Source organism: Camellia sinensis, chromosome 11 (assembly GCF_055761805.1).
Source record: "Camellia sinensis isolate YWXY chromosome 11, ASM5576180v1, whole genome shotgun sequence".
NCBI classification, from domain to species: domain Eukaryota; kingdom Viridiplantae; phylum Streptophyta; class Magnoliopsida; order Ericales; family Theaceae; genus Camellia; species Camellia sinensis.
This window is the reverse complement of record NC_138971.1, coordinates 131,499,470-131,526,070: the sequence shown is the minus strand read 5'-3', so window position 1 is coordinate 131,526,070 and position 26,601 is coordinate 131,499,470. Positions and strand designations below refer to the sequence as shown.

At 44.8% G+C, this 26,601-nt stretch overlaps 1 protein-coding gene across 1 annotated transcript in view; it reads left to right on the top strand.

Moving 5' to 3' along the window:
• LOC114283890 (uncharacterized) overlaps positions 1–26,342 on the top strand; it is a 167,821-nt gene extending 141,479 nt beyond the window's left edge. Inside the window, exons 4-5 of the mRNA XM_082894798.1 lie at positions 24,759–25,338; positions 25,475–26,342. Of these exons, the coding sequence (XP_082750924.1) occupies positions 24,759–25,338; positions 25,475–26,167 (1,273 nt within the window). The 3' untranslated portion in view covers positions 26,168–26,342. The remainder of the gene's footprint in view (positions 1–24,758; positions 25,339–25,474) is intronic.
• Positions 26,343–26,601: the final 259 nt, after the last annotated feature.

Here is a 26,601-nt window from a genome sequence, read left to right as displayed (position 1 = left end):
AATGAACCAAAACGGATGCAAAACGGAGGTTCGGGGACCGAAACGCGCGGCCCGAGGCCCCGAAAATGGGCTGTTAAGCACCGGATGTGGCGTTTGACCACGAAGTTGGTCTCTCAGGCCACAGTGTTCCTCAAAAGGGAGGAAATAAGGTGTATACCAAAAACCAGAGCAAACAGAGGTGGTTAGGCGGACTCGAACTGAGGCACACGGCCGTCGGCTCCGAAAAATCGAAAAACGGGCTCCAAACGGGAAAAATGGCCTACGACCACGAAACGTAGCCTACGACCACTGAGAGATGATCTACGAGACCTCTCCCTTCCTTCGAGAAGAGCAAACAGAGAAAATAGAGCCTGGTTCTCAAACCGAGGCAAGGCACGAAAGAGTCCGGAAGTTCGGAGGCAAGGCTCGCAGCCGAGACTCTGAAACTTCTGAACGAGCACAACATGTAGTATCACCGAGCACTCAACTGGTGACGTCTGAGTCTTAAGGTCGGTCAAAAGTGGGGTGTCTACAGTTGCCCCTCTTTGACAGAACTCGGAAGTCATAAGTGACGGGAGTGAATGTCAAAGCCTAGAGACGACTCATTTTTGATAAGGCCGAAGATTTAGACAAACAGGCAAGACAAACAGAGATGTGCCCGCAGGCATGCCCGCAGGCATGGGCAAAATGCAACTGACAATGCAAGAAGCTAAAGGTATCTATATGATCATGCAAATGCAGCAAGCTGTAATGAAGCACATATTCCCAATAGATGCAACAGTTTTAAACAAGAATGCAAAGCAACAACTACATTTCATGCAGTTTAAGAATGCAGAGAATTATTCAATTCTCGCCACGTCTCACACGGAGAAGATACAATACCTGCGCGGTTCGTCTGGTCGCGCCAGCCTCAAATGAACCGTACGTACAATATCGTGCCCTGAAAAGAGAGAGACTCAACAAGCACAACATTGTTAACAACATGTTTTCAAAACGCTATTGAATGTAGACAATCGCGGCGTTGATAGAAAAGTGCATCGCAATGCGAGGAGCAGCGCGCGTGACAACGTGGGTTAAGCATGAGGGTATGACAACACCCGTGAAACGTGCCCAATAGTATGAGTGGTGTGCATGAGAATGCAAGTGACGTGCATAACAATGTAGAGCAAGTGCAAACTAGAATGCATGTTTGTCATGAAACGACGAGCGAAGAAATGCAAATTTTTTATGAGGGCAACTCAATCGCGACCTCCGGTTTACCTCTCGGAGGGGTCGCAATGTGTTCAAAAAGGATACATCTTACTATTGACGAGCAATGACGACAGATACACTGAAAGTTGGAGTTGACGTTCCGGCGGCGCGATTTTGCGACGGAAAGTGCACTTTTCTTGTACTTTTTCAGGTCCCGGGGACTCCAATCCTTCCCAAAATTTGTAGAGAGCTTGGTGGGCGCTTGGGGAACACCACCGACCAGGTCTTGTCCCAGGGAGAGGCCACCGACCAGCTTTTTGCAAAGGGGGTGGTCGGCCTGCCACAAAAGGTGGTCGGCCGACCACTTAGCCCAAATCCGGGGCAGTTTAGTCTTTTTGCTCCTATTTCTTTAAATACACTCGGCCAAACACCTTTTCCTCACAACTCCTACTCTGAAATCAGTCCCTCTCCCTTCCTAGAGCATTCTCCCTCTCAGATCTGCGCTCTATACGCGTTTTCCAACGCTCCACGCAAGTTATTTTCGCGAAATCTTTCAGTTTTCATCACTTTGGACCGATTAAAGTTTGATTTCGGTGCTTCTTTTCTCATTTTCACCACTTGAGGTAAGTTTGTCTCAACATTTGGAAGATTTCCTCGGGGGTTGACTTTTGTTGACTTTTTCATTTCCCGAGAGTTGACTTTTGTTGACTTTTTCTAATTTTGGCTCATTTTGCTCATTTTTGCAGATTTCTTGAAATGGCGGGTCACTTTCCCCACGGCGGAGGTTCTCCAGGCGCCGGAGGCAAGCCTGACATCATGTCTTTGCATCCAAGGGTTCGCCCCTTTATCCCTGAGAGGTACAATCCTTCGACTCATGTCCTCCCTCGGGCTATTTTTTATCACTTTACTGATTTCGATGATCGAGCGCCTGGGGATCTGCTTTTGCGAGAGCCAGAGTCTCACCTCTCTCATGAGGCACGAGAGGTATTTATTTCGCCCTTTCTTACATTTCTGCAACGTATTCCGCATTTTCGTATGTTTCATGCCTTTTGCTATGCATATCTGCTCCTTTTAGCACGTAGCTAGTTCTGACGCTTAGCCCATGATAGAGTATTCTGTTTGCGTTTTGTATGCTTGAATTTCTGATCACGTAGCCTATGACCTGATGGTGAACACACAGCACACACTTGTTGAGAGTAGAACACACAGCCCAAACTCTGAATTTCTGAACACGCAACCCATTATTGAGGTGAACACACAGCACACACTTGTTGAGAGTAGAACGCACAGCCCAAACTCTGAATTTCTGAACACGCAACCCAAGTTGAGGTGAACACATAGCCCACTGATTTGTTGAGAGTAAAACACATAGCCCGAACTCTGAACTTTTGAACACGCATCCCAATGTTGAGGTGAACACACAGTCCACACTGATTTGTTGAAATCTGAACACACAGCCCAAACTCTGAATTTCTGAACACGCAGCCCATTGTTGAGGTGAACACACAGCACACACTTGTTGAGAGTAGAACGCACAGCCCAAACTCTGAATTTCTGAACACGCAGCCCAAGTTGAGGTGAACACACAGCCCACTGATTTGTTGAGATTTGAACACACAGCCCAAACTCTGAATTCTTGAACACGCAGCCCACGTTAAGGTGAACACACGGCCCACTGATTTGTTGAACTCTGAACACACAGCCCAAATATTTTGATGTTGAACACTCGGCTCGGACTTTGAGGTGAACACACAGCCCACATATTTTGATGTTGAACACTCGGCTCGAACTTTGAGGTGAACACACAGCCCACTGGTTTTGAAATCTGAACACACAGCCCAAATATTTGAATTCTGATTTGATCCTGCATATAGCTTATACATTTCATTTGCACGCAGCTTGTATATCTCATTTGCACGCAGCTTGTTTATTTCATTTGTACGCAGCTTGTTTATTTCATTCTGAAACTGAATATATGTATTCACCGTGAATGCAGGTGTCCTCCCGTGTTACACGGGGATACGGCTCCATCGTTGCGAGAGAGTGGTACGCAGAGCTCCTAGAGGCCGTCCGCGATTGGGTTGACCTAGTAGGATTCGGCCCTTTTTGTGCCGGGGTATCTCGTCATCCAGCTAGTAGGACGTTGATGGGCGCCCTGGTGGAGAGGTGGTGGGACACCACCAACTCTTTTCATTTCTCATCCGCCGGGGATATGACCATGACCCCGTTTGACTTTGCCGTATTGACTGGCCTTGACGTGGGAGGTTGGACGATCCCATATGACGAGGACATGGGCCAGTGGGAGGCTGCTTGGATCGTCTTACTGGGAGCTCGTCCATCGGTCGACCGATCCTCGGGCCGAGTCCGGTACACTTGGTTTTCTTCCCATTTCAGGCATACTGAGCCCGAGACTCTGGAGGAGATTACACAGTACGCCCGCGGGTTTCTAATGTTCCTCTTCGGAACCACCCTGTTCTCCGACAGGGGGAACACCGTTGGGCTATATCTGCTGAGTGCCCTGGCAAACCTCACACAGGTTAGTCGGTATGATTGGGGTGGTGCCAGCTTGGCTACCCTTTATTGCTATATGAGCGCGACCTCCCGCGGATGGGGGAACACAGTCGGCGGCTATTGGAGAGCCTGAGAGGTACCTTCTGCCCTCTTGATTTTACATTTCTGTTTTTCAATGTATGTATATTGCATACACGGCACACTTTACACTCTATCCTGACATCCTGCACTCAGCATTCTGTATTCTGATGGCTTTTGCCCCGTTTTCCGCAGTTATGGGTTTTTGCATATTTTCCCGTACTAGCGCCAGAGCTGGAGGTGGAGGCGCCCCTTGTGACCCCCTACTCTCTTGTTTTTGAGGGCCAGTACCGGCCGCGGCCTCTGGAGACTCTTCTCTACCTACGGTAGTACTTCGACACGGTGCGGCCGTCAGAGGTAATCCAAAACTCCTAATTCCCAATGTTTTCATCTTTGGTTTATTCCGTACATCTACGATTTCTGATCAGCTTATGCATTGGTTGTCTGTAGATTGCCTGGAAGCCCTGGTTGCCTTTGGGTGGGGACCTTCGATTTCAGTTTGCCGGAGGATGGGGCTCTTCCCGGTATAGGATCTTATTCGAGGGGCCAGTCGGTAGGGCCTGGATCCTAGGGGAACGCTTCCTTCGTCAGACTATGGGCTTTCCTGAGCCGAGTGTTCCCTCAGCACCTCCGGACGATATGCGGCTCGCTGATAGGCTTACTCCCCAGAGTGTTATTGACGCTAGGCTGGGCACTGATGCACTGCTACATATAGAAGATGGGGAGTACGCGACCTACCGTCACACCTATTTGATGTCTCCGTTGACAGGTGTCCGTACTCCCTTGAGGAGGTCCACTGATACGACGTCTTTGAGTTGAGCCCGGGCTGCAGGTGCCCCTTCTACTAGCAGGGCCGGTACATCGAGAGGTGGGGCTGGACTGGTCCCCCCGATTCCTCCAACTTATCATCATGCTGGATGGCCAGACATGCCGACCGAGTTGACAGGATGGCGGTACGGGACCTCCTACACGATTCCGATAGAGCCTCCCATGCCTGACCATCGATATGTCATTGATCCCGACTCACCGCCGGTATGCCCCACTGTTTTTCATCTATCATTCAAACACTTAGACATTCATTTATTCACTGATGATTATGAGCTTGTATCTGCAGCCACCCAGAGAGTACATGGAGGGGGTGATCGGATTGGTGGTTTCACTTGAGGGCATGGTCTTGCGGAGAGAGATGCAGCTGTCCGTCATGGGTTTCCAGGTACTCTTTAGTTTTCCCACATTTATCGTACTTCTGACGACATGTTGACCTTGAACATTTTACTGCTTTGATTGATTGTATGCGTAGAGCACATCTGACACATCACATTCATATACTGTATCTGCATGCACCCTCACTTCATGTAGTTTGCTTGCATCTGTATCTGATACACACATTTTGAGCTGATGTATTCAAATTGCACTTTTTATTTTCAGATGCCTCCAGTATATCCGCCACAGACCGGGCCATCTCGACCTCCTCGGGGAGTCGGGCCATCTCGGCCTTCTCGCGGGACCGGGAGAGGGGAGTCGTCCCGTAGACGCAGGGTATACATCGTAGAGGAGGAGCCCGATGAGGACGAGGAGGAGGAGGAGGCTACAGATCGTCAGTCAGAGACCTCTGCTAACAGAGAGGAGGGTTCCGACCCTGGTTCCGGCAGTGGAGAGGAGGCTGAGGAGGATCCTGAGGATGACAGCTCCGACTCAGATGGTCCCAGTGGTGCAGAGCCTGTTCCGCAGAAGAGGACGAAGAGGGCCTCTTATTCCTGCTCTTGAGAGCATTGGTACAGCTGTTTCCTACTTTATTTATCTTTTTTACTAGTAGTTGTAGCACATTGTACATTATTAGGTAGTTTTATTTTCTGTAAAACTTGTACCTTTGCTGTAAAATTTTGTAACAAAGGAAGCATGATGGAATGAAACAGCTCTTTTGAAAAGGTGTTGTATTTAATGTTCTCAGCATTGCATCGCATCATTTTGTAAGTAAAGAGATTGAACGGTAAATATGCATTGTGTATGTGCCAAGTCAGGTAGCGAACCGACACGACAAACTAAACAACCTAACCTTACTGAGAAACAACAAAAACCTCAGCAAGTTCACAACTCGATAAGCAAAACACAACAAAATTGATAAACAAAGAGTAACAACTCAAATGCACAAAAACTCGGCAACTTTATTAAACAAGACTCGGTAAACGAAGTAGCTCGACCAACAAAACAACAACTCGATAAGCAAAACAACAACTCGATAAGCAAGATTTAACAACAACTCTATAAACAAAGTGTATTTCGGACGATTTGGGCGACGAAACGTATCCGAAACAGAGAGAAATGGAGGCTTTTGACACCCCCGATGCATGGAAATGCTAGGAACTTTCTTATAAAGAGTAAAATAGGGCCGAATACACAGATTGCCGCATGGCCGACCACTTTTGGGAGCTGGCCGACCAGCTTCTTGTATTTGAGGGAGGGAGAGGTGGCCGGCCTACCAGAAAAGGTGGCCGGTTGGCCATTTTGCTCAGGCACCACCAGTTTTTTGACATGTTTCCCTCCAAACAGTGCTTTATCCCCTTTAAAAGTCCTTGCTCCGTGGCTTATTCATTTCATCTCAATTTTGCACCAAAATGGAAGCGTTTCTCGTCGAAAATCTCACAGCTTGGATTGCTTCTTTAGACGGCTCGGAAAAGTTAAACTTCCGGGGTTTTGGCTTGAATGCACTATTTACGCTGAGCCGCACTCCGCTACACCTTCCTTTCCTTCATGCCGCGGCAAGGTTTTGAAACCCGATAACGCATGTCTTTAGCTTTGGCGGGCAAGAGGTATGTCCTTTCGAAGATTTTCAAGCTTTGATGGAATCCGAAAGTTGTGAAGAGATCTTGCCTCAATTTTGCTTTGGTCACGCCCAAGCTCTAGGGCGGATGTGTGGACTCACCACGCATGACGCTCTGTCTCTGACCTGTAATGGGGAACTAGACATCCTCGGATTGATTTATCGCTTTTCTGACGCCGGTGATCGTGGTGACCATCATTGGCAAGGTTTCCGAGATCATGCCCTTTGCTTGTGTATGCTATCTCACTTTCTACTTGCGTTGGGCTTTGGTGGATCTAGCATTCGCTTGATTGAAGTTGCTCAAGGCTTGAAGGATGGAAAGAGTTGTATTGCGATGACACTGGCTGAGACGCTGATGGGCTTGGATGCTTTCCATCGCCGGGAGACGACCAGATTTGCGGGGAGTCCACTACTGCTGCAGGTAATGTTTCCCACCCAATCTCACATATGTAATGCTCACATCACTCGGCCCTCAGGCTCGATTTTTCTCACAAAACCCTTGTCTTACTTTTCTCTCATCGCACATCTCTCTATTCTTTATTCTCTCATTTTTCATCCCTCCCCAGGTATGGTTGATGGATAAATTGCAAGTTGTGGACTCTTGCCCAGCCTACTCAGCTCGTGGCTACTTCTTTCGACAACGCCTAGTTGATGCTCTTGATGAAGGATGGTGGTTCAACTGGATGTGCGATTTGTCTGCAGATCGCATCGCCTGGCGTTGCCCTTGGCTCAATCTCCCGGCAATGAGCTATAGTATGTTCCGGCAGACCGGGATCCAGTTGGTTGGTCCGACTCATTGTGTATTCTACTTTCCGTTCCGGTTCCAACGCCAATTTGGTCATGATCAGACTTGCCCGCCAGAGAGGATAGATTATCCGACTGCCTTCCCAGTTCGAGGTGCACAGCTTGCCCGGTATGCCACAGCATGGAGGACGAGAGAACTCCTGGCCCCGCTCCCACTTTCAATTATGCTTTGTCTGACGAGTGCTTGGATTGGCTCAATAAAGAGGCACAGATTGGACCCAGCTTGACATCAGAGACTTCAACCAGCTCTGGGAGGGGGCGCAGGGGCACTTGACTTGACTATGCCCCAGGCTTATTGCTTTATTAGTACTTTCAAGTTTTCTTTATGAATGTAATAAAAAGCATCTTTGATTGTATGCAAGAGCAGGAGAACTCTGTTTTGAAATCAATGAAATTGAAGGTTGTGATACTGAAAATTTTCCGCTTTGGTCCAAAAATGGTCTTAGTTGTAAAAAGATTAATTTGAACAAAGTCAACTTTTATTAAAACTTTTCAAAGCCGTTTTTGATATGGATCAGAACTGGACACGCCTGAGATCTGTCACTGAGATGTACAACCCCGGATCCCTGCAACTGGAAAGTTGCCCCTAGTCTGAAGAGTACCGCGGCACTTCATGGCAACGGAAAGTTGCCCCTAGTCTGAATAGCACTGCACCGGAGATTCAAACGGATGCTGATAGACAAAGATGATTGAGATGATCAAATGGACAAAGTTGATCGGGGAAAAGTTTATGGCTGAACCTCCAAGATGAAGTTGCCTACGTATCCCAAAGATGGGAATCAAGCCTTACGTAGTTCATGCTTAGGTTCACTCGAGTATTTTCACTCTCCTTTTACGCTCTAACTTTTGCCAAGGCCGCCCTTTGCGGGTTTTCAACCTTGCGAGCTCAGTTTTTATGTTTTTCAATTTTTCAATGCTCTAACTTTTGCCTAGGTCGTCCTTTCGGGTTTTCGGCCTAGCGAGCCTCTCAGGGGTAATATTTCTTCAACTTGTCCATGTTGATCGGTTGTGAAAGTTGTAGACCATCTAGGTCCATCAGAACCACAGCTCCACCTGACCAGATAGCTTTGATGATATAGGGACCAGTCCAATTGGGTTTGAACTTGCCCCTTGGGTCGTGGATGGGAGCTCGGTTGTCCTTGAGCACCAAATCTCCTTCCTTTAAATTCCTGGACTTAACTTTCTTGTTGAAAGCCCGGGCAATTCTGCATTGATAGCCTTGAACGTGGTATAGTGCTTTCAGTCTTCTTTCATCAAAGAGCATGAGTTCCTCAAACCTGCTCTACTGTCAATATGCTTCGGCTATTTGACACTCAGCCAATACTCGTAATGACGGAACTTCAATCTCGATAGGTAGAACGGCCTCCATCCCATAAACCAATGAATACAGAGTCGCTCCGATAGAAGTTCTAATTGAAGTTTTGTAGCCCCACAGAGCAAATGGCAGCTTATCTGGCCAATCCCGGTAGGTTTCCACCATTTTCTGCAGTATGTGTTTGATATTCTTGTTAGCGGCCTCGACCGCTCCGTTGGTTTGCAGCCGGTATGTGGACGACTTATGAAAAGCCACGTTGTATTTCTCCAACAAGTCAATCGCTTCCTTCTTAAAGTGGGAACCATTATCTGAAATGACCTCATTTGGGACCCCATAGCGACAGATGATATTGTTTCTGATAAATTTTGCAACGTGCGACGCCTTCAACACCGCATATGATTGGGCCTCAACCCACTTTGTAAAGTAATCTATCGCGACTAGGATGAACTCATGCCCATTCGACCCCTTCGGAGTGACAGCCCCAATCACATCGATTTCCCAAACTGAAAATGGCCATGGCGAAGTCATGTTGTACAGCTTCGACGGCGGGATATTCATGCGGTTTGCATGAATCTGACACTTGTGGCATCGCCGGACAAAACCGATACAATCCTCCTCCATGGTGGACCAGTAGTAACCTTGTCTGAGGATCTTCCGTGCTAGCATTACTCCGTTCATATGTGCACCGCATTCTCCTCCATGGATGGCCTCCATCAAGCGCTTCGATTCCTCGGCTTCAACATACAGCTTATGCATTCCCAGATGACCTCTCTTATACAGCTTACCCCCACAAATGATGAACTGAACGGCCATTCTTCTGATTGCCCTTTTATCCTTGGCATTTACCCCTGGCGGGTATGCTTCCTTTTCCAAGAAATTCCAAATGTCATAATACCAGGGGTTTTCGTCCTGAACCTCATTTATAGCAGCGATCGACTCATAGGCTGGCACAAATTTATGGTCAATGACGACTGGACGCATCCGGATTCCAAACGGGATGTCTATCATGGAGGATAGAGTTGCTAAAGAATCTGCGAACCTGTTGTTCTCTCTTGGAAGATGAGCAAACTTTAACTTCTCAAACTGAGGAATTAACAAGTCCAAGGTCTGGTGATACATCATCATCTTTTTTTCTTTGACCTTCCAGTCTCCTTTTGCTTGAGACACAACAAGGTTTGAGTCCCCGATGACGTCCAGCCGTCTTGCTCCTAGTTCCAGGGCTGCTTCTAGACCGGCAATGCATGCCTCATATTCTGCTTCGTTGTTTGAGACTTTGAAATGGAGTTTGAAGGCTAGAGGGATACGGGAATTGTCGGGTGCTATCAGCAACACTCCTATCCCATACCCGTACTGATTTGATGCTCCGTCGAAGTACATCGTCCAATACTCGTCGTCGATGTGAAAAATGGCTTCATCTGGGAATAAGTATTCAACTGCTTCACCTCCTTCCACTGGATGATCGGCTAAGAATTCTGCCACTGCTCTTCCCTTGACCGACTTGCGTGTCACATATTTCAAGTCGAATTCGGAGAGCAACAACAACCAACGAGCTAGCCAACCCGTAAGTGCCGGTTTCTCGAAAAGATATTTGATGGGATCGAGTCGTGAAACCAACATTACGGAGTGAGCTAACAGGTAGTGCCGCAACTTCCTGGTAGCCCATACCAAAGCTAAGCAAGCCTTCTCCAACGGCGTATAGCGAGTCTCATACTCTAGCATTTTCTTGCTCAAATAGTAGATGGCTCTCTCCACCTTGTCATCTGACTCTTGCGCGAGCATACAGCCCATTGTGGTCTCGGTCACTGAAAGGTATATATCAACGGTTTCCCCAGCTCTGGCGGTGACAACACGGACGGGTTCTGTAAATACTCCTTGATCTGTTCGAAAGCAGCTTGGCATCGGCCGTCCCATTGGAATTTCTTGCCTTTTTTCAGGAGACCAAAAAGTGGTTCACAAGTCAAGATTAATTTTGAGATAAACCGTCTTATGAATTGCACTTTACCTAGAAAGCCTCGCACCTCCTTTTCAGTCCTTGGTGGTGGCATTTCTAAGATGGCCTTGATTTTTGAAGGGTCGACCTCGATGCCCCTTTGTGTAATCAGAAATCCCAGCATTTTTCCCGCTGTAACACCGAACGTACACTTCTGAGGATTTAGCCGCAACTGAAATTCTCTGATCATTCGAAAGAACTTTTGCAAGGCGGTGTAGTGGCCCTCTCTTTCTTTGGACTTGACAATCATGTCGTCCACGTACACCTCGACCTCTCTGTGGATCATATCATGCAATATCATAGTCGCGGCCCGTTGATATGTAGCTCCAGCATTCTTTAACCCAAACGGTATCACTCTGTAGCAGTAAGTCCCCCACGAGGTGGTGAAAGCAGTCTTTTCCCTGTCTTCTGGTGCCATCACTATCTTATTGTAACCTGAGAAGCCATCCATGAATGAAAGCAAAGCATGCCCTGCTGTGAAATCCACTAACTCATCAATATGCGGCAAGGGAAAGTCGTCCTTCGGACTAGCTCTGTTCAAATCCCTGAAATCCACGCACACTCGGATCCTGCCATCCTTCTTCGGCACTGGGACGATGTTGGCCAACCAAGTCGGGTATTCGGATACCAGCAGGAAGCCTGCATCGATTTGCTTGGTGACCTCTTCCTTAATCTTGAGAGCCCAGTCGGGATGGATCCTCCTGAGTTTCTGCTTGACGTATCGGGCCTCCGGGTCAAGAGGGATCCGGTGCTGTACAATCTTAGGATCGATTCCAGGCATGTCTTCATAGGACCACGCGAAAACATCTTTGAAATCTTTTAATAAAGCGACTAAGCGCTCGCGTTCCTCTGAAGACAACGTGAACCCGATCTGGACCAGCCGCGGGTCCTCCTCAGTACCAATATTTACTGAAGTGATTTCATCAACCAGGGGGTTTAACAAATCTTTCCTGCTCTTGTTCAATTAAGCGTTGCAAAACCAGAGGAACTTCGTCCTCATCATTTTCATCAAAATTTTGAAAGTCTGAATTAATGCAATAAATCAAGGGCACAGAAAAGTACTCAGAAACCACAGCTACCTGATTCTCATTAAGCACATCCAAATCATCCGATTCCTCGGTTACAACAGACTCAAAGAAAAAAGAAAAAGACGACCTGGACAAGACTGTGGTATCCGGGTTATCATCCCCAGGATTACCAAACTCAGACTCAGTCGAGCTGGAACCTGATTCCGACTCACAAGACTCGGTGGAATCAGATTCCAGCTCACTACCTGACTCGGTACTGCTGGACAATAATCCCTCTTCATACTGCCAAATGAGAGAGGGTGCGATAGATGCATCCAAAATAGTTGTTGGTGAGCCCGCAACCATTCCATTCCCGATCACACATACCGAGAAGTTATCCCCCAAGCACTCCTGGTCGATCGGAGGATCTGAAAGTAGACACGCTAGTACTACCCCCATTTCAAGTTCGGTGTCCTCAGACTACACTTTCTTATACCGCTCAACCTCAGCTGATGGGCCTGTCTGCTCTTCGGCAACGTCATCCCCAGATAGTTGCAGGTCAAAGAAAATCTCAAACCCCAGCACGTTCTTCCTCTCCGCGTTCAGCCATGGCTCTGGGAAGCTGCAAAATGGAAAGTCTTCCCCCTCCCGGACGAAGCGTCCGTTTAGGGTTCCCTAAATGGGCCTATGTATCAGCTCAAAAGGCTTCCCAGCTTGCTTTGCTCTGGCTCTTCCAGCCATTTCCTTTCCCTTCCTCATCCAGTCCTCTTTGGTGGGCAGATATCCCAAGCCAAAGGTATGAGGGTTGTGTGGCACTTCGGCGAATGCTACGACGCCCTTCCGGCCGCTCTTTCCCAATCCCATCCCGGGGATGTGTTGAAGCTTGTTCATGAGGTCACAGATTGAGCACTGACATATACTCCCTCATTATCAGCCATGATATTCTGCACAACCCGGGGCTTAGCCAGAGTAAACCCTGATAAGAACACATCTTCTATGCCGTGCTCGATTTCCAAGACTGGTGTAGACACTTCTGGCAGTGGATGGATTGATGAATTCCCGAAAACAATAGCTACCCCTTTCCCGTGGAGGTATTTCAACATCTGATGCAAGGTGGAAGAGACTGCCTTGACCTGGTGCAGCCACGGTCGCCCCAAAAGTAGGTTAAAGGTTGCGGGAACGTCCAAGACATGGAATTCAATGTTGTGTTGTCCTGGACCAAACTGAGTCTGAATTTTGACAGTCCCCATCACCTCCCTGCTTGTATTATCATAGGCTCTGATCACTTGAGTAGTTGGCACGAAGTCCGCGGGCTTCAACCCGATCGCATATGCCGTCCTTGACAGGTACACGTTAATGGCGGATCCCGTGTCGATAAGAACCACTGGCACCCACTTGTCTCTACATTCCACGGAGATGTAAAGGGGTTTGTTATGATTTGCGCCCTCAGACGATAGTTCTTTGTCGGAAAAGGTCAACGTTGGGGAACCTTCTCCCGGAAAAACCAATCCAAACAGCTGCTCCGGCGTGGTGTCTATAGAAAGCTTGGCCTTGTCCATGGCTGAAAGGACAGCCTGTCTATGCACTCGTGAAGCCATAAGCAGTCCCCAGATGGAGATGTCTGCTTGTATCTTCTTTAACTGTTTGAGTACAGCCTCCTCTTCAAGCTGTTTCTCCTTCTGTTTCTCAGCTTCTTTATCTTTCCCAGATGCCTCTGGCTGGTCCAGGTGCGGGGGCTTGAAATACCGCCCGTTCCTCGTCATATGGTCGACCTCTCCGACATACCAAGTGTCGTCTGGCTGATGGTTTCCCCAATCTTTATCTGTGTGGGCAAGACATAAATCATCGTCTTCCCACCACATTCCGTCAGCGACCGACAGACACCTGTCCAGCCCCGATATGATCGTACTCGCAGTACCTTCTGCCCGCATGCCCGCAGCATCTTCTATTTTTGTGCATACAGCACCCTCGGCCCCTTCATGGGCTTTTGCCTTCCTGATTCTCTCGGAATCCCAAATCTTTTCTTGTTCTACCTATGTCGGCGTAGTTTGTTGTTCAACTTTCTGTGCATCCACAATGCTCAAGTCCCGAGCGAAATTCTTCATACCGGCGCTCTCCGGCAATGTAACCTAACTTCCGGCCCTTCCGGCCACAGTTGATACCCTCGCCCCTGCCGGGCCCCGTTCTGGTTGGGACTCTTCCACCACATCCGGTTGATCATCTAGCCATCCAGTGGCCTCTGCTGATTCTTCATAATCAAACTAGTTGACTGTCGCGCCCCCTGATTCTTGGTCATCGAAAAACTGTAGGTTGGCAAAGTCCTCTTTCACAGCCGTCAAATCATTAGCCCCTCGCTCAAATCCATCCCCTTGGATCACACACAGCTCTTCCTTCTCTGGCAATTCTATACCCAGCCCAATCTGGCCTGTTGACAAGATGTACTCACTTGGATCGTAGGCTTCCCCAGCAAAACTCTCAGACTATTCAATCCCAGACTCAACAATTCCATTCTTTTCTGAAGTCTGCCCTGCTCCATCTTCGATGGTCACCACCGTCGGCTCTGGTTGGGTTATGGAGATGTCCAACATGCACAAAGAGTCGGTGCAGTCAGGAAGGAGCACCTCCGGCTTGGGTAGGTGGGATGGGGTGATATAGATACTATGATCGTAAGATGCGACCCCAGTTTGGATAAAATTGATTCTATTGGGAGGGGGAGCTTGGTTATGCGGTGGGAGAGGATTGGTTGTGACATTGGGTTTATCGGGAGGCGCAATCACCTGCTTGTCAATAAGATCCTAGATCTCGTGACGCAATCTAAAACAACGGTTGGTGTCGTGACTGTGTTGTTGGTGATACGCGCAGTATTTTGCTGGGTCATGAGAGGAAAGGAGTGGATTTGGTAGTGGCCTAGGCTCCAGGGGCTTCAAATGCTTTTTCCTGATTAATACCCCTAGAGCTTTGGACAGGGGCATGTATAAGGGCGTGAAGGTTCTTTGGCCTCTGGGTTGGTATTTGGTGGTCTGCGTGTTGCTTCCAGATGCACCGGAGAAGGGCGTGGCTGCCATGGGTCTTGGAAGGGGAGGGGGAATGGTGGTGACCATGCTCACCTCTGAAGCTCTTGCAGTTGCAGCGCCACTCGGACCTGCATTGTTGTTACGGTTGAAAGTCCTCCTTGGTTGCTCCCTATCTTGGTCGATCAGACCCTGTTTCATTGCATCTTCAATCTGTACCCCCATCTCGTGCAGATCTGAAAAAGTGAGGAAGGGGAGTACAATCATCTTTTGCATTAATTTTGGTTGGAGATTGCGCACAATCATCCTGATCTGGTCTTTATCGGTGGGCCTTAAAGTCATCATCGAGGCCTTCGCCCTCCACCGGGTTACGAAATCCGAGAAACTCTCCTTGGGCTCCTGCCTTGTTGTTTCGAGATCACGAGTTGTAATCTCAATTTGGGTGTTGTAATAGTATTGTGCAACAAAGGCTTCAGCCATTTCATCCCAACTCCGTTTGACATCATCCTCCAATTTTGCATACCAGATGGCGGCTACACCCGACAGGGTCCGGCCAAATAGTGAAAGCTTTTGGGGTCTAGTTAGGCCTATTGGCCGCAGCATATCTGAGAATAGTCGGAGATGGACCATGGGATCCCCAGATCCGTCGAAGCGATCGATCTGCGGCATTTTAAATCTATCTGGTAGCGTCACGGCCACATCGGTATATCCGTCTTCGATATTCGGAATAGCCTTTACCCCTTGTGATTTTTTAAAAAGCTTCTCAAGCTTGCTCAATTTCAGCGCTGTTGGGTCTATTTCGAACTCGAAGGGAGAGTCCGGTTGGTTGATAGGCGTAGGCGCCTTGGACAGTTGAGGTGGAAGTGGGGGCGAAGCCGGCCCCGTTGGAAGGTCTGTGTCCTCCTGGATGTTCTGGACATTTGGCAAGGCGTTCCGGGCATTTGGCAGGACATTCTGGACAGTTGATGTCTGCTCTGGTAACGGAATCCCTGGTGGGGGAGGAACTAGATGTGAGGCTGACGCTCCGGCTTGCTGCTGGAGCTGGGTAATTAGCTCCGCCTACTGGGCCATGATTGTGGCCTGCTGTTTAGAGAACTCCGCTTGGCGGACAGCGTCCTCCTGCATTTGCTTCATGCTCTCTTGGAGCTGACGCATCATTTCCTCCATTCCGGCTACACTCTGTTGATGCTGCTGACTGACTGGTATGTGTATTTCTATGGCAGAAACTAAAACCTCAGCCCAATTGTTCACCGCTAGGGTAGACCACTGTTCTGGTAACCTTTACTCAGACACATTGTGTTTTCTTGGCCTTCTTCTGACAACTGGGGGTAGAGAATGAAACACTGGCTGTCCGTCAACCAGATCCTCGGATCGATTGAGCCGACGACCTCTTGTCCAGAGCGCTTGGGGAATATCTACTGGGTCGGAAGCAATTGTGCTAAAACTGCCCCTAGTAAAAAGGTAAATAAAGCAATAAGGAAATAAATAAACAGATAAACGGACAGCATAACAGCTTAAAGTAAATACACAACACACAGCTGGGCATAACAACACATAGTCGATAAGCTGAATACACATTGTCCTCAATCACTGATCATTATCCCTGAATCACTGTCCCCAAAGACTGAATCCGATACCTGCAGATAACTGATTCTCAAACACAGACTGGTGCCCGCAGGCCTGATGCCCCAAAATCGCAAACTGATACATGCGATCCCTGTAGAGACACACTCTGATAACACATAACAGATAAGTGAGAGCCAAAACACCTCTATGTTGCGGTAGGGTTTTCCCTGTCCTATTTTGTCAGGAACTAGGGTTTCACTACGCACGCAGCGGTTTCAAACAACCTATAAACGGGTAAGCAACCTGTCCTAATTTGGAATGGTCACTATGGATCCGAATATGCACTAGGTCGAATGGTCAAAAAAGGGTGCCCCGATAAAACCGGGGTTTGTGTTCCCATACTGGCAGAGCCCATAACCGGTCAGCCTTATGGTCATGCCTTGTTAAGACAAGCCTCCGGCAAACCGTTCAGGAATAGTAGATGGCAAACACGGTGTCCTAGGCGCACCAATGCAAATGCAATGCAAAGAAACACACAAGTGTAGTCAAAAACAGATATCATGAGTTCGAGTCAAGTTCTCTAAATCCCCAGCAGAGTCGGCAGAAACTGTAGACGTCCCCGAACGCCCCGAGAGGATGAGTCCCTCGTTCTGTTCATTTTGGGCTCACTACAGTTCAGGACTCTCAAATTGTCACGGTTCTAAATCTGAACCAAAGAGTCCAAATCCAGCAAATCATTTTGAGAAAACAGATTTTGAAAGAAGTGCCAAACATGGACTGCTTTGCCAGATACAAAGTCGCCACCTAAATGTTTTATTTTGGAGAAATTTAGGAAACCCTGACTCGTTTGCCTAAGGCCACATGTCCGTCATCACCAAAGTTGCCTCGGCTCAGGAACTTGGCTACGATTGGGGAAGGTCACTTCGTGAGCACCCCCGCTCGCCCAATCAAAGATCAGCCTCTACTAATTATGATATCTATTTTTGAAAACATTATGCGTTCTTATTCTGGTTATTAGCCTAGATTTACTATGTGATGCGCACAGCATACAAGTATAGACTGGATCACCTGAATTGGAATAAAACATTTCATGTTTGTTTGTTTTGATAATGGTTTGATGGTGCTACCCGCAAGTAGGCTAAGACGTGGATTTGCCACCCTCAGGTGGGCTTAGAAAACATGATTTTGGCACTATCTAGTGGGCTTAAAACTCACAGTGAATGAATTGTTCCAATCCAAATAACCCAACCTTCACCCACAGGTTAGTATGATGCGCCGAGCCCGGTGCATGCAAAACAGATGAATGAATGCAAACATGCTATCATACTGTATGCTAATTAAAACATGCCCTAATCTAACCATCATAAGTGGGTAAATAAAAGGGAGAAAAACGTGGGGTTGGAAGACATACATCACACACACGCACACTTGTTACAGTTGTACCCTCGCGCAGAGGGTCCGAATAAATAATATACAGTCCCAAATAATTACAGTCCAAATATATACAAAACCCTAATTAATTAACAAATTAAATTAGAAAAGCAATAAATTGGCATGCAAGCCAGGGACTGCCTCAAATCTGCTCAAATCTGCTCCGGGTGATGAATGATGCATGCTCGGGTTGCCTTGTGTGGAGAATCCCTTGCGATGCCGCGGTTTGCCTCTGTTTGTAATTGTTCTTGGAATGCGTGCCAAGCTCCGGAAGGCTACCAATTTTTTATTTACTACAACAGAGAGCAACAAAGGGGCATGGCAAAATATTTTCACATATGTATGGATGACTACTCTTCGGAGAGTGTAGTCCTCGATCCTCGTGCCACCAATCATGTATATCGATGCATGATGGCTGAGGAGTTGAATTGCACGACTCAATATGAAATGGATGCACATATAAACACAACAAGACCTAAACTCCATCATGGATAATCCGGAGTGTCGGTGACTGGGAATTGAGACACGTTCCGTCACTCGAAGTACGAAACGTCCCTCGTTTCCCGTGCTCGGGCTAACTCCTATCCCAAACACAATGCAATATGCATGACATGCATGAATGCAACTAATATACAACCTAGCATGCACAATGCTATGAAATGGCATGCACGATGCACGAGGTAACATGGCATACACAATGCTCTAACATACAATCTGACATACACAATGCTATGAAATGAAATGGCATACACAATGTATAATGGACTTACACCAACATGAGTTGACCTCAGCCACACTCACATCAGTAGCCATAAGATGAAAAATGAGACACTCGAAATGCGTGCACACATGCATGCAAATCGAGGACCGATCATAAGGCATAAATGCCACTCTACCCAAAGCATGGCAAGGCACGGAACATGATATGCAAACATACAAATTTCAGCACTGAAATGTGATGCAAAATGATCCCAAAACATGGAAACATGGTACCCGATACATGGAATGGCCCCGAAACACAAAACTAGGCATACGCATTGGCCTATAGCTATACAAAACATGTATTATTTGATCGTGAAGCATGAAGAAAGATGCAAGACAGTCCCAAAACATGCATATTTCCAGTTTATAACAAGTTCCAAAAATGAATGCAAATAGGGCTAATCTATCATGCAAAAAGAGGCCCTAAAAGAGAGGTTAAACATAAAGGGACAGCAGCTGGCCCAAAATGGCAAAGAGCCCTTCAACAAAGTTTAAGAGGGGCTCAAAACAAGGCACTTTAAATTTTACATCAATCCACGAAAATAATCACAAATAAGGCCAAACTATCATGCAAGAAAAGGCCTAAAATAGGGATTAAACACAAAGGGACAGCAGCTGGCCCCAAATGGCAAAGATCTCTTCAACAATGTTTAATAGGGGCTTAAAAAAAGATATTTTACAGTTTATGTAAAGATCCAAAAAAGCTCACAAATAGGCCAAAAATACTATGCAAAAATTGGCCTAAAAGAGAGGTAAAGAAGTAAGTGATAGCAAGAGGACTCAAACAGAGGATATCCCTTCAACAATGTTGAAGAGGGGCTCAAAAAAAGCTATTTTACAGTTTATGACAAAGTCCAAAACAACTCAAAAATAGGCCTAAAATACCATGCAAGAATTGGCCTAGAAGAGAGATAAAGAAGTAAGTGATAGCAGGAGGACTCAAACAGAGGAGAGCCCCTCAACAATGTTTAAGAGGGGCTCAAAAAAAGCTATTTTAAAGTTTATGAAAAAGTCCAAAACAGCTCACAAACAGGCCAAAAATACTATACAAAAATAAGTCCTAAAAGAGAGTTAAAGAAGCAAGTGATAGCAGGAGGCCTCAAACAGAGAAAGACCCTTAATAAAACATGGAAAGGGGCTCAAAATATGATTGTTTAAAGTTAAGGTCGGAGCCCAAAAATGCAAGCAACTAAGGCTTATATACAAAGCAAAAAAAGACTAGAAAATGGAAGAAAGTGACTCACCCTTGTAGACTAATGCTCCAACAACTTTTGAGCCAAGTTTGGGAGTTCTTCACCTCTAGAAAGCAGCCTCAAGTTGCTGGAATGGAGGATGGAGGTGTGGTTCTATGAGGTGGTGTAGAAATGGTATAGGAGCAAGGTGGTTTTGAGGGTTAGAATAGAGGGAGAGAGAGATTGAGTGCAAGGGCTCAAGACCAAATTTTTGTAACCCCTCAAAATGCAGCTGAGGGGCTGGTTATATAGACCAAAGAATGGAGGAAAATGGGGGGAAATGAATTCAAATTTCCCCCCCCCAAAAGGGTCCCCCTCGGATACAGGATCTGGGGGAAAAAAGAGGTCACAACTGGAAGGAACAAAGGTGTGGTGGTCTTGGCCGGCCAGGTTTTGGGGGTTCAGGTGGTCGGCAGACCATCTCCCATGGCCGGCCGACCAAGGGTCAAAGGGGTCAAGCAAAATTACTGGTCGGCCACCTCAAAAAGGTGGCCTCCCATGTGTGCACAAAACAACTAAGTGGTTGAAACTCAGAACAAGTGAACCAAGAGAGAGAAAAGACCATTTTTTAGAGGGGGTCAAAAGGGTCAGGAACAATTACTGGTCGGCCACCAAACATTGGTGGCCTCCCAGGTGTATACATCACAAATATGGGGTCTAGGGTTCAAGAAAGTGGCCCCGGGATGGTCAACATTGGCTTTCAAGTGAGGAAAACGGGCGTCAGACAGCGATGAAGAAATAAAACTGGTTTTTTGGAACAATTGCTGGCCTCCCACCCTCCTACAAGCTTCCTAACTATGAAAATAAGGTCTCCACCAAAAATGAACCAAAACGGATGCAAAACGGAGGTTCGGGGACCGAAACGCGCGACCCAAGGCCCCGAAAATGGGCTGTTAAGCACCGGAGGTGGCGTTTGACCACGAAGTTGGTCTCTCAGGTCACAGTGTTCCTCAAAAGGGAGGATATAAGGTGTATACCAAAAACCAGAGCAAACAGAGGTGGTTAGGCGGACCCGAACCGAGGCACACGGCCGTCGGCTCCGAAAAATTGGAAAACGGGCTCCAAACGGGAAAAATGGCCTACGACCACGAAACGTAGCCTACGGCCACTGAGAGATGATCTACAAGACCTCTCCCTCCCTTCGGGAAGAGCAAACAGAGAAAACAAAGCCTGGTTTGCAAACCGAGGTAAGGCATGAAAGAGTCCGGAAGTCCGGAGGCAAGGCTCGCAGCCGAGACTGTGAAACTTCTGAACGAGCACAACATGCAGTATCACCGAGCGCTCAACTGGTGACGTCTGAGCCTTAAGGTTGGTCAAAAATGGGGTGTCTACACACATCCAGATTCATCTGGCAGTAGATCGTATGCCGATTTGGAATCCCTTAAGCCATCGTCTCAGACAAAGGCAAACAACTCGACAATGACAAGTTCTGAAAATTCTGTACAGAGCTCCACATTAAGCTATGTTTCTCTCCCCAGGTCATCCCCAAGCCAATGGGTAAGTCGAAGTCATCAATCGCTCTCTCCTAAAGATCATCAAAACTAAGTTGGAAGCCGCTAAGGGACTCTGGGCTGAGGAACTACCAAACATACTCTGGGCTTATCGAACTACCGCCAGAACCCCTACTGGGGAGACCCCCTTTCGCTTAACATACGGCGTTGAGGAGGTCATCCCAGTGGAAATCAGCCTGCCGACCCCGAGGTTTTGCACCCAGATCCAGAACTAACCGAAGAATTGCGTCGGGCTGACTTGGACTTGATTGAAGAGCTCCGAGAGACCACTGCTATCAGACGGGCCTCGTATCAGCAGAAAATGAGAACACACTACTACCACAAAGTCCAACCGAGAGAGTTCGCAGTGGGGGACCTAGTCTTGCGCGAAACAACTCTTGCCGCCAAAAATCCCACCGAGGGCAAGCTAGCGGCCAAATGGGAAGGACCTTACGTTGTTAAGGCCAGACCTCGCCCAGGCACTTATCGACTCCAAGACATGAAAGGCAGAGACCTCCCTCATCATTGGAACGCGGAGCACTTGAAGCGTTACTTCCAGTAAAATGGCATCTCCTATTTTTGTATTGATCGATTGTTGTATGTTCTTTTTGACGATCTGCACACTTGTTTATTTTTGCCATTCTCATACATGGTGTAAACTTGTGATCAATAGGTTGTGCCTTAAATGACAATGACTTTATATCTCCATTATCTGCGTTGTGTTTTAATAACAACCTGTTAACTAAAAGCCTTAGCCAGACTGAGCACGAAGAGCTCAACCAGACTGAGTTAGCTAAAGCCTTAGCCAGACTGAGTACGTAGAGCTCAGCCATGATGAGTTACCAAAAGCCTCAGCCAGACTGAGCACGAAGAGCTTAGCCAAACTGAGTTAGCTAAAGCCTCAGCCAGACTAAGCACGAAGATTTCAGCCAGACTGAGTTAACAAAAGGCTTAGCCAGACCGAGCACGAAGAGCTCAGCCAGACTGAGTTAACTTAAGCCTCAGCCAAACTGAGCACGAAGAGCTCAGCTAGACTAAGTTAATAAAGGCCTCAGTCAGACTGAGCACGAAGAGCTCAACCATACTGAGTTAGCTAAAGCCTCAGCCAGACTGAGCACGAAGTGCTTAGCCAGATTGAGTTAACTTAAGCCTCAGCCAGACTGAGCACGAAGAGCTCAGCCAGACTGAGTTAATTAAAGCCTCAGCCCGACAGAGCCCTCTAAGTCTTAGTCAGAACTAGCATGAAAAATTAAGCCGGTCTAAATCAAAGCTGGTCTCAGCTATTGCCATACTTAGTTAAAATCCAAGTTCATGCCCATTCATTTTCACTAATCATACAAGTTAGCCTGTTTGCCCATTTTTAACATTTTTACATCATGGTTGAATGTACAAGTCATCTTGATCACCCATTTTTACCATTTTTACATCACAATTTACTTACAAGTTTCACAATTCAAGCACAAGTTTCATTTTTGCATCCACTTTTTATTGAATTCTGCTCAGCCATTTTCATTATTCCAAATTTACAAATCAGAAGCATACCAATAACAACAATACATAAGAAAACTCGTTGTTTTATTAACAAACTTCCATACAATTCGTTGCAGAAATTACATATAAAAAACAAAACAAAACAAAACAAACAAAAAACAAAATTTTTACACTTAGTTACAAAGATCACTCTTCCTCACTGGAGGCAAGATCTTTCTCTTCAATCCCCTCGTCCAAGGGGGTCTGGGCGACGTCGTCTTCTCCTACCTTCACGAGGCTGAAGTCCACGTCCGGGAACAACTCTTACGCCTTATACTTGAAAATCATCTAGCCGCTGTCCCAAAACTGGCTCATCTCATGCTTGTAGAAGTCAGACCGCTGGAAGCTTTGAATCACTTCCTCCTCAATCCTACCTCATAAGCTTTAGATATCTTTTTAATTAAAACTAAAGGACTGAAACTAACGTAGATGATATAAAGAAAAAAGAACAAAGAACGTAAAATATACATTTTAATTTAAAAAACACAACACCACCATTTTTTTCATTTATAAGTCTATCAAATTACTAATGAGAATGAGATTAAAGTATAATATGAATTAAGATATAATTATCTAAAAATAATAAGCTATATTATTTCCAGACCACAAGAACTTACCTTTCACTTAGTTTTTTTTCATAATTTTTTATCAAAATAATTTTTGAAAAAAAATTAAAAAATTTCTAAAAACTCAATCAAACACAATTTTGAAAAAGTATTCCAATTGTTTTTTTTTTGTCAGATAAATTACAAATATACCCCTTAATAATTACTTAAAATAAAAATTATATTTTGTGATTCTAAAAATTACATCTCGCCTCTTCAAATTTTAATTACATAATAAATGGCCCATTTATTAATAAATCATTAACAGGGTGTTTGAAAAGTGATTGTTTTAGTTAGTTTTTTAACTTTTTATGAAAAAACGTATAAAAAGTAAAAAGAGTGATATGATCAGGTGTTTTGACTTTTTAACTATTTTAACAAAAAATCACCATCTCAAATAGTGCCTAAGTCAATTAATAATTTTTAGTGATGTCAAAAATATATTCCAATTAATAATAATGATAATTTTATTATTACATAGGATAGTAATTGAAATTTAATTTTTTTATTAATTTTGTTAAATAAAAAGTTATAATAAGGAGTACTTGTAATTTTTATAAGTACATAAAACAATTTATATTTTAAATTTATTTATAATTTACTTTTTATCATTTTAGCTTTTGGTAGCCGATACGCATACACGGTAAACTTAACCGTGTTATGTACCATCCCTCGTTCACACATGTTCTGTGAAGTTTCTTTGCTCCAATTTCCCCGCCAAAAAAACGAAAGATGGAAGATAGTAGGTGCTTTCCTATATTCTAATGTTTGTGTCTGTAAATAATAGGAAATACTATAATATATGCACTTTATAATTTAAAAAAAAACAACATAATTTTATACCCTTTAAGTCATAATTTAAAAAAAAAAAAAATTTGTCATAACCAAATATAATATGAGATATAAGTAAAAAATTTATGAGTCATAACTAAAATAATGTTATAACTAAATAAGAAAATTGATCGTAATTAAAGAAGAAAATAATATAACTAAAGGTGCATATGGTGTACCCCTTTTAAAAATGTGTAACTACGGGTGCAAGGAGTACTAATTTTTATAATCACATGAAACAATTTGTATTTTAAGCAAATCATAAAAAAATTATTTGTAATGTACTTTTTAATTATTTTAGCTTTTGGTAGCGGGTAGGCATACACGGTAAACTTAACCGTGTTATGGATCATCCCTCCTTATCTATGTTGTTCTGTGAAGTTTCTTTGCATATGTTGTCTAATTTCTACACCCCACCCCTAAAAAAAAAAACAGAAAAAAAAAACAAAAAACAAAAAACAAAACAAAACAAAAAGATGGAAGAAAGCAGGTGCTTTCCCATATTCTAATGTTTCTGCCTATAAATAATACAGACTTGCTACACATTTCAACTCACAGCTCTTTTTCTTTTGCATTGCTCATATATTCATATTCATTGTCATAGAGAGCTAGAGAGAATGGAACAGAGGCTTTACAAAGCAGCAATACAAGGCAATGTCACATTATTACATCAAATACACAGAGAAGATCCACTAGTTCTCGATAGAGTGAATTTTGGTGGGTTCAGTTGGAGTCCTTTGCATGTAGCTGCATTGCGCGGGCATGCAGAATTTGTGAGGGAAGTTCTGGGTCGAAATCCAGATCTTGCTGGCATTCTGGACTCTTCACAACGCTCACCCCTTCACCTAGCATCGGTAAAGGGGCACGTTGAGGTTGTAAAAGTGTTGATTTCGGTAGATCCTGACATGTGCCTTACTCGTGACAAAGATGGTAAAAATCCATTACATCTTGCAGTCATGAAAGGCAAGGTTGATGTGTTGAAATTGTTAGTTCAAGCCAATTCCCAAGCAGCTGAGGTCGTGATGGACCGAGGTGAGACCATCTTACATTTATGTATGATGCGCAACCAGTTACATTGTCTGAAAGAACTTATGAATACCATTAAAAATAAAGAGTTTGTGAATATCAAAGACGGAAGAGGCAACACCATATTACATCTAGCTATGGTGAATAAACAAGTTGAGGTATGACTATAATCAAGGGGTTTTTTTTTTTTTTTTTCATTAAACAAAAAATGATTTTCCCAAAGTTGCAACTAACTAATATATTACGGGAAGTAATTAAAGGGTTTTTTTCTTTTTTTTCTTTTGTGTGTGGCAGGCCTTAAACTACTTGCTTACTAATGCGACACTAGATGTAAACATAAAAAATGCTAGCAAGTACACAGCATTGGACATTCTAGAACAAATTAGAAAGGATGTGAAAAATTCAGATGATATTAAAAATAAACTCCGAAAAGCCGGAGCCATGAGCGGCAAGGATGTTGAACTGTCTGAATGGTTGGCAAAGAAAAAGGAGACAATAATGTTGGTGGCAACACTCATTGCAACAATAGCTTTCCAAGCTGGGATGAGTCCTCCAGGTGGTGTTTGGCAAAACAATTCAAACGAATATAGAGCTGGAGAAGCTGTAATGGCTTATAATTATCCAGATTCATACCCATATTTCATTCGTGCTAGCACAGTAGGATTTGTTGCATCTTTAAGCACAATATTGTTGCTCATAAGTGGATTGCCATTCAAGAGAAGGATTTGCATGTGGATCCTAGTCGCGATCATGTGGTTGATCATTACATCAATGGCAGTAACATATGCAATTTCTATTATTGTGATCACACCAAAAAATGATAGAGAACCACTCAGTCATACAATTGCAGTTGCAATTATCGTGTGGTGCGGTTTCATGGCAATTCTATTCTTACTGCACACAGTTCGCATGGTGAAAAAAATAGTTGGCGATGAATGGAGTAGACGTCTGGCCACCAAGAGAATTCAGAATATCAACTCCGCTTAAACCACATCAGGGTGTCTGAAAAAATATTTAAGTTGGTTTAAAGCCATGCTAATATTTGATCCTTATGTTGTTTTTAACTTTATATTTGATCTTTATATTTAATGTGTGCAATTCTGTTATCTTCTTTTGGATATTAAATTTATTTTGAGATGTAAAAATGAAATTTTTCTTAAATTTATTATCTTCTGCTACTATTAAAAGTGTGTGGTTGTCTACTTTTTTCCAAACTTCAAAGGAGGTGAGTGTAATTTACCCCTTAATATATAAAATTACATTCACTTTCTTGAAATTTGAAGGAAATATGATTTGCCTACACTTTTGATATAATTACATCGATTTTCTTTTTAGTATAACTAACACGATTGAAATTAATGCTCATGATGGGTACACATTGAAATAAACAAAAATACATATACATTTTAATTGAAAATAAA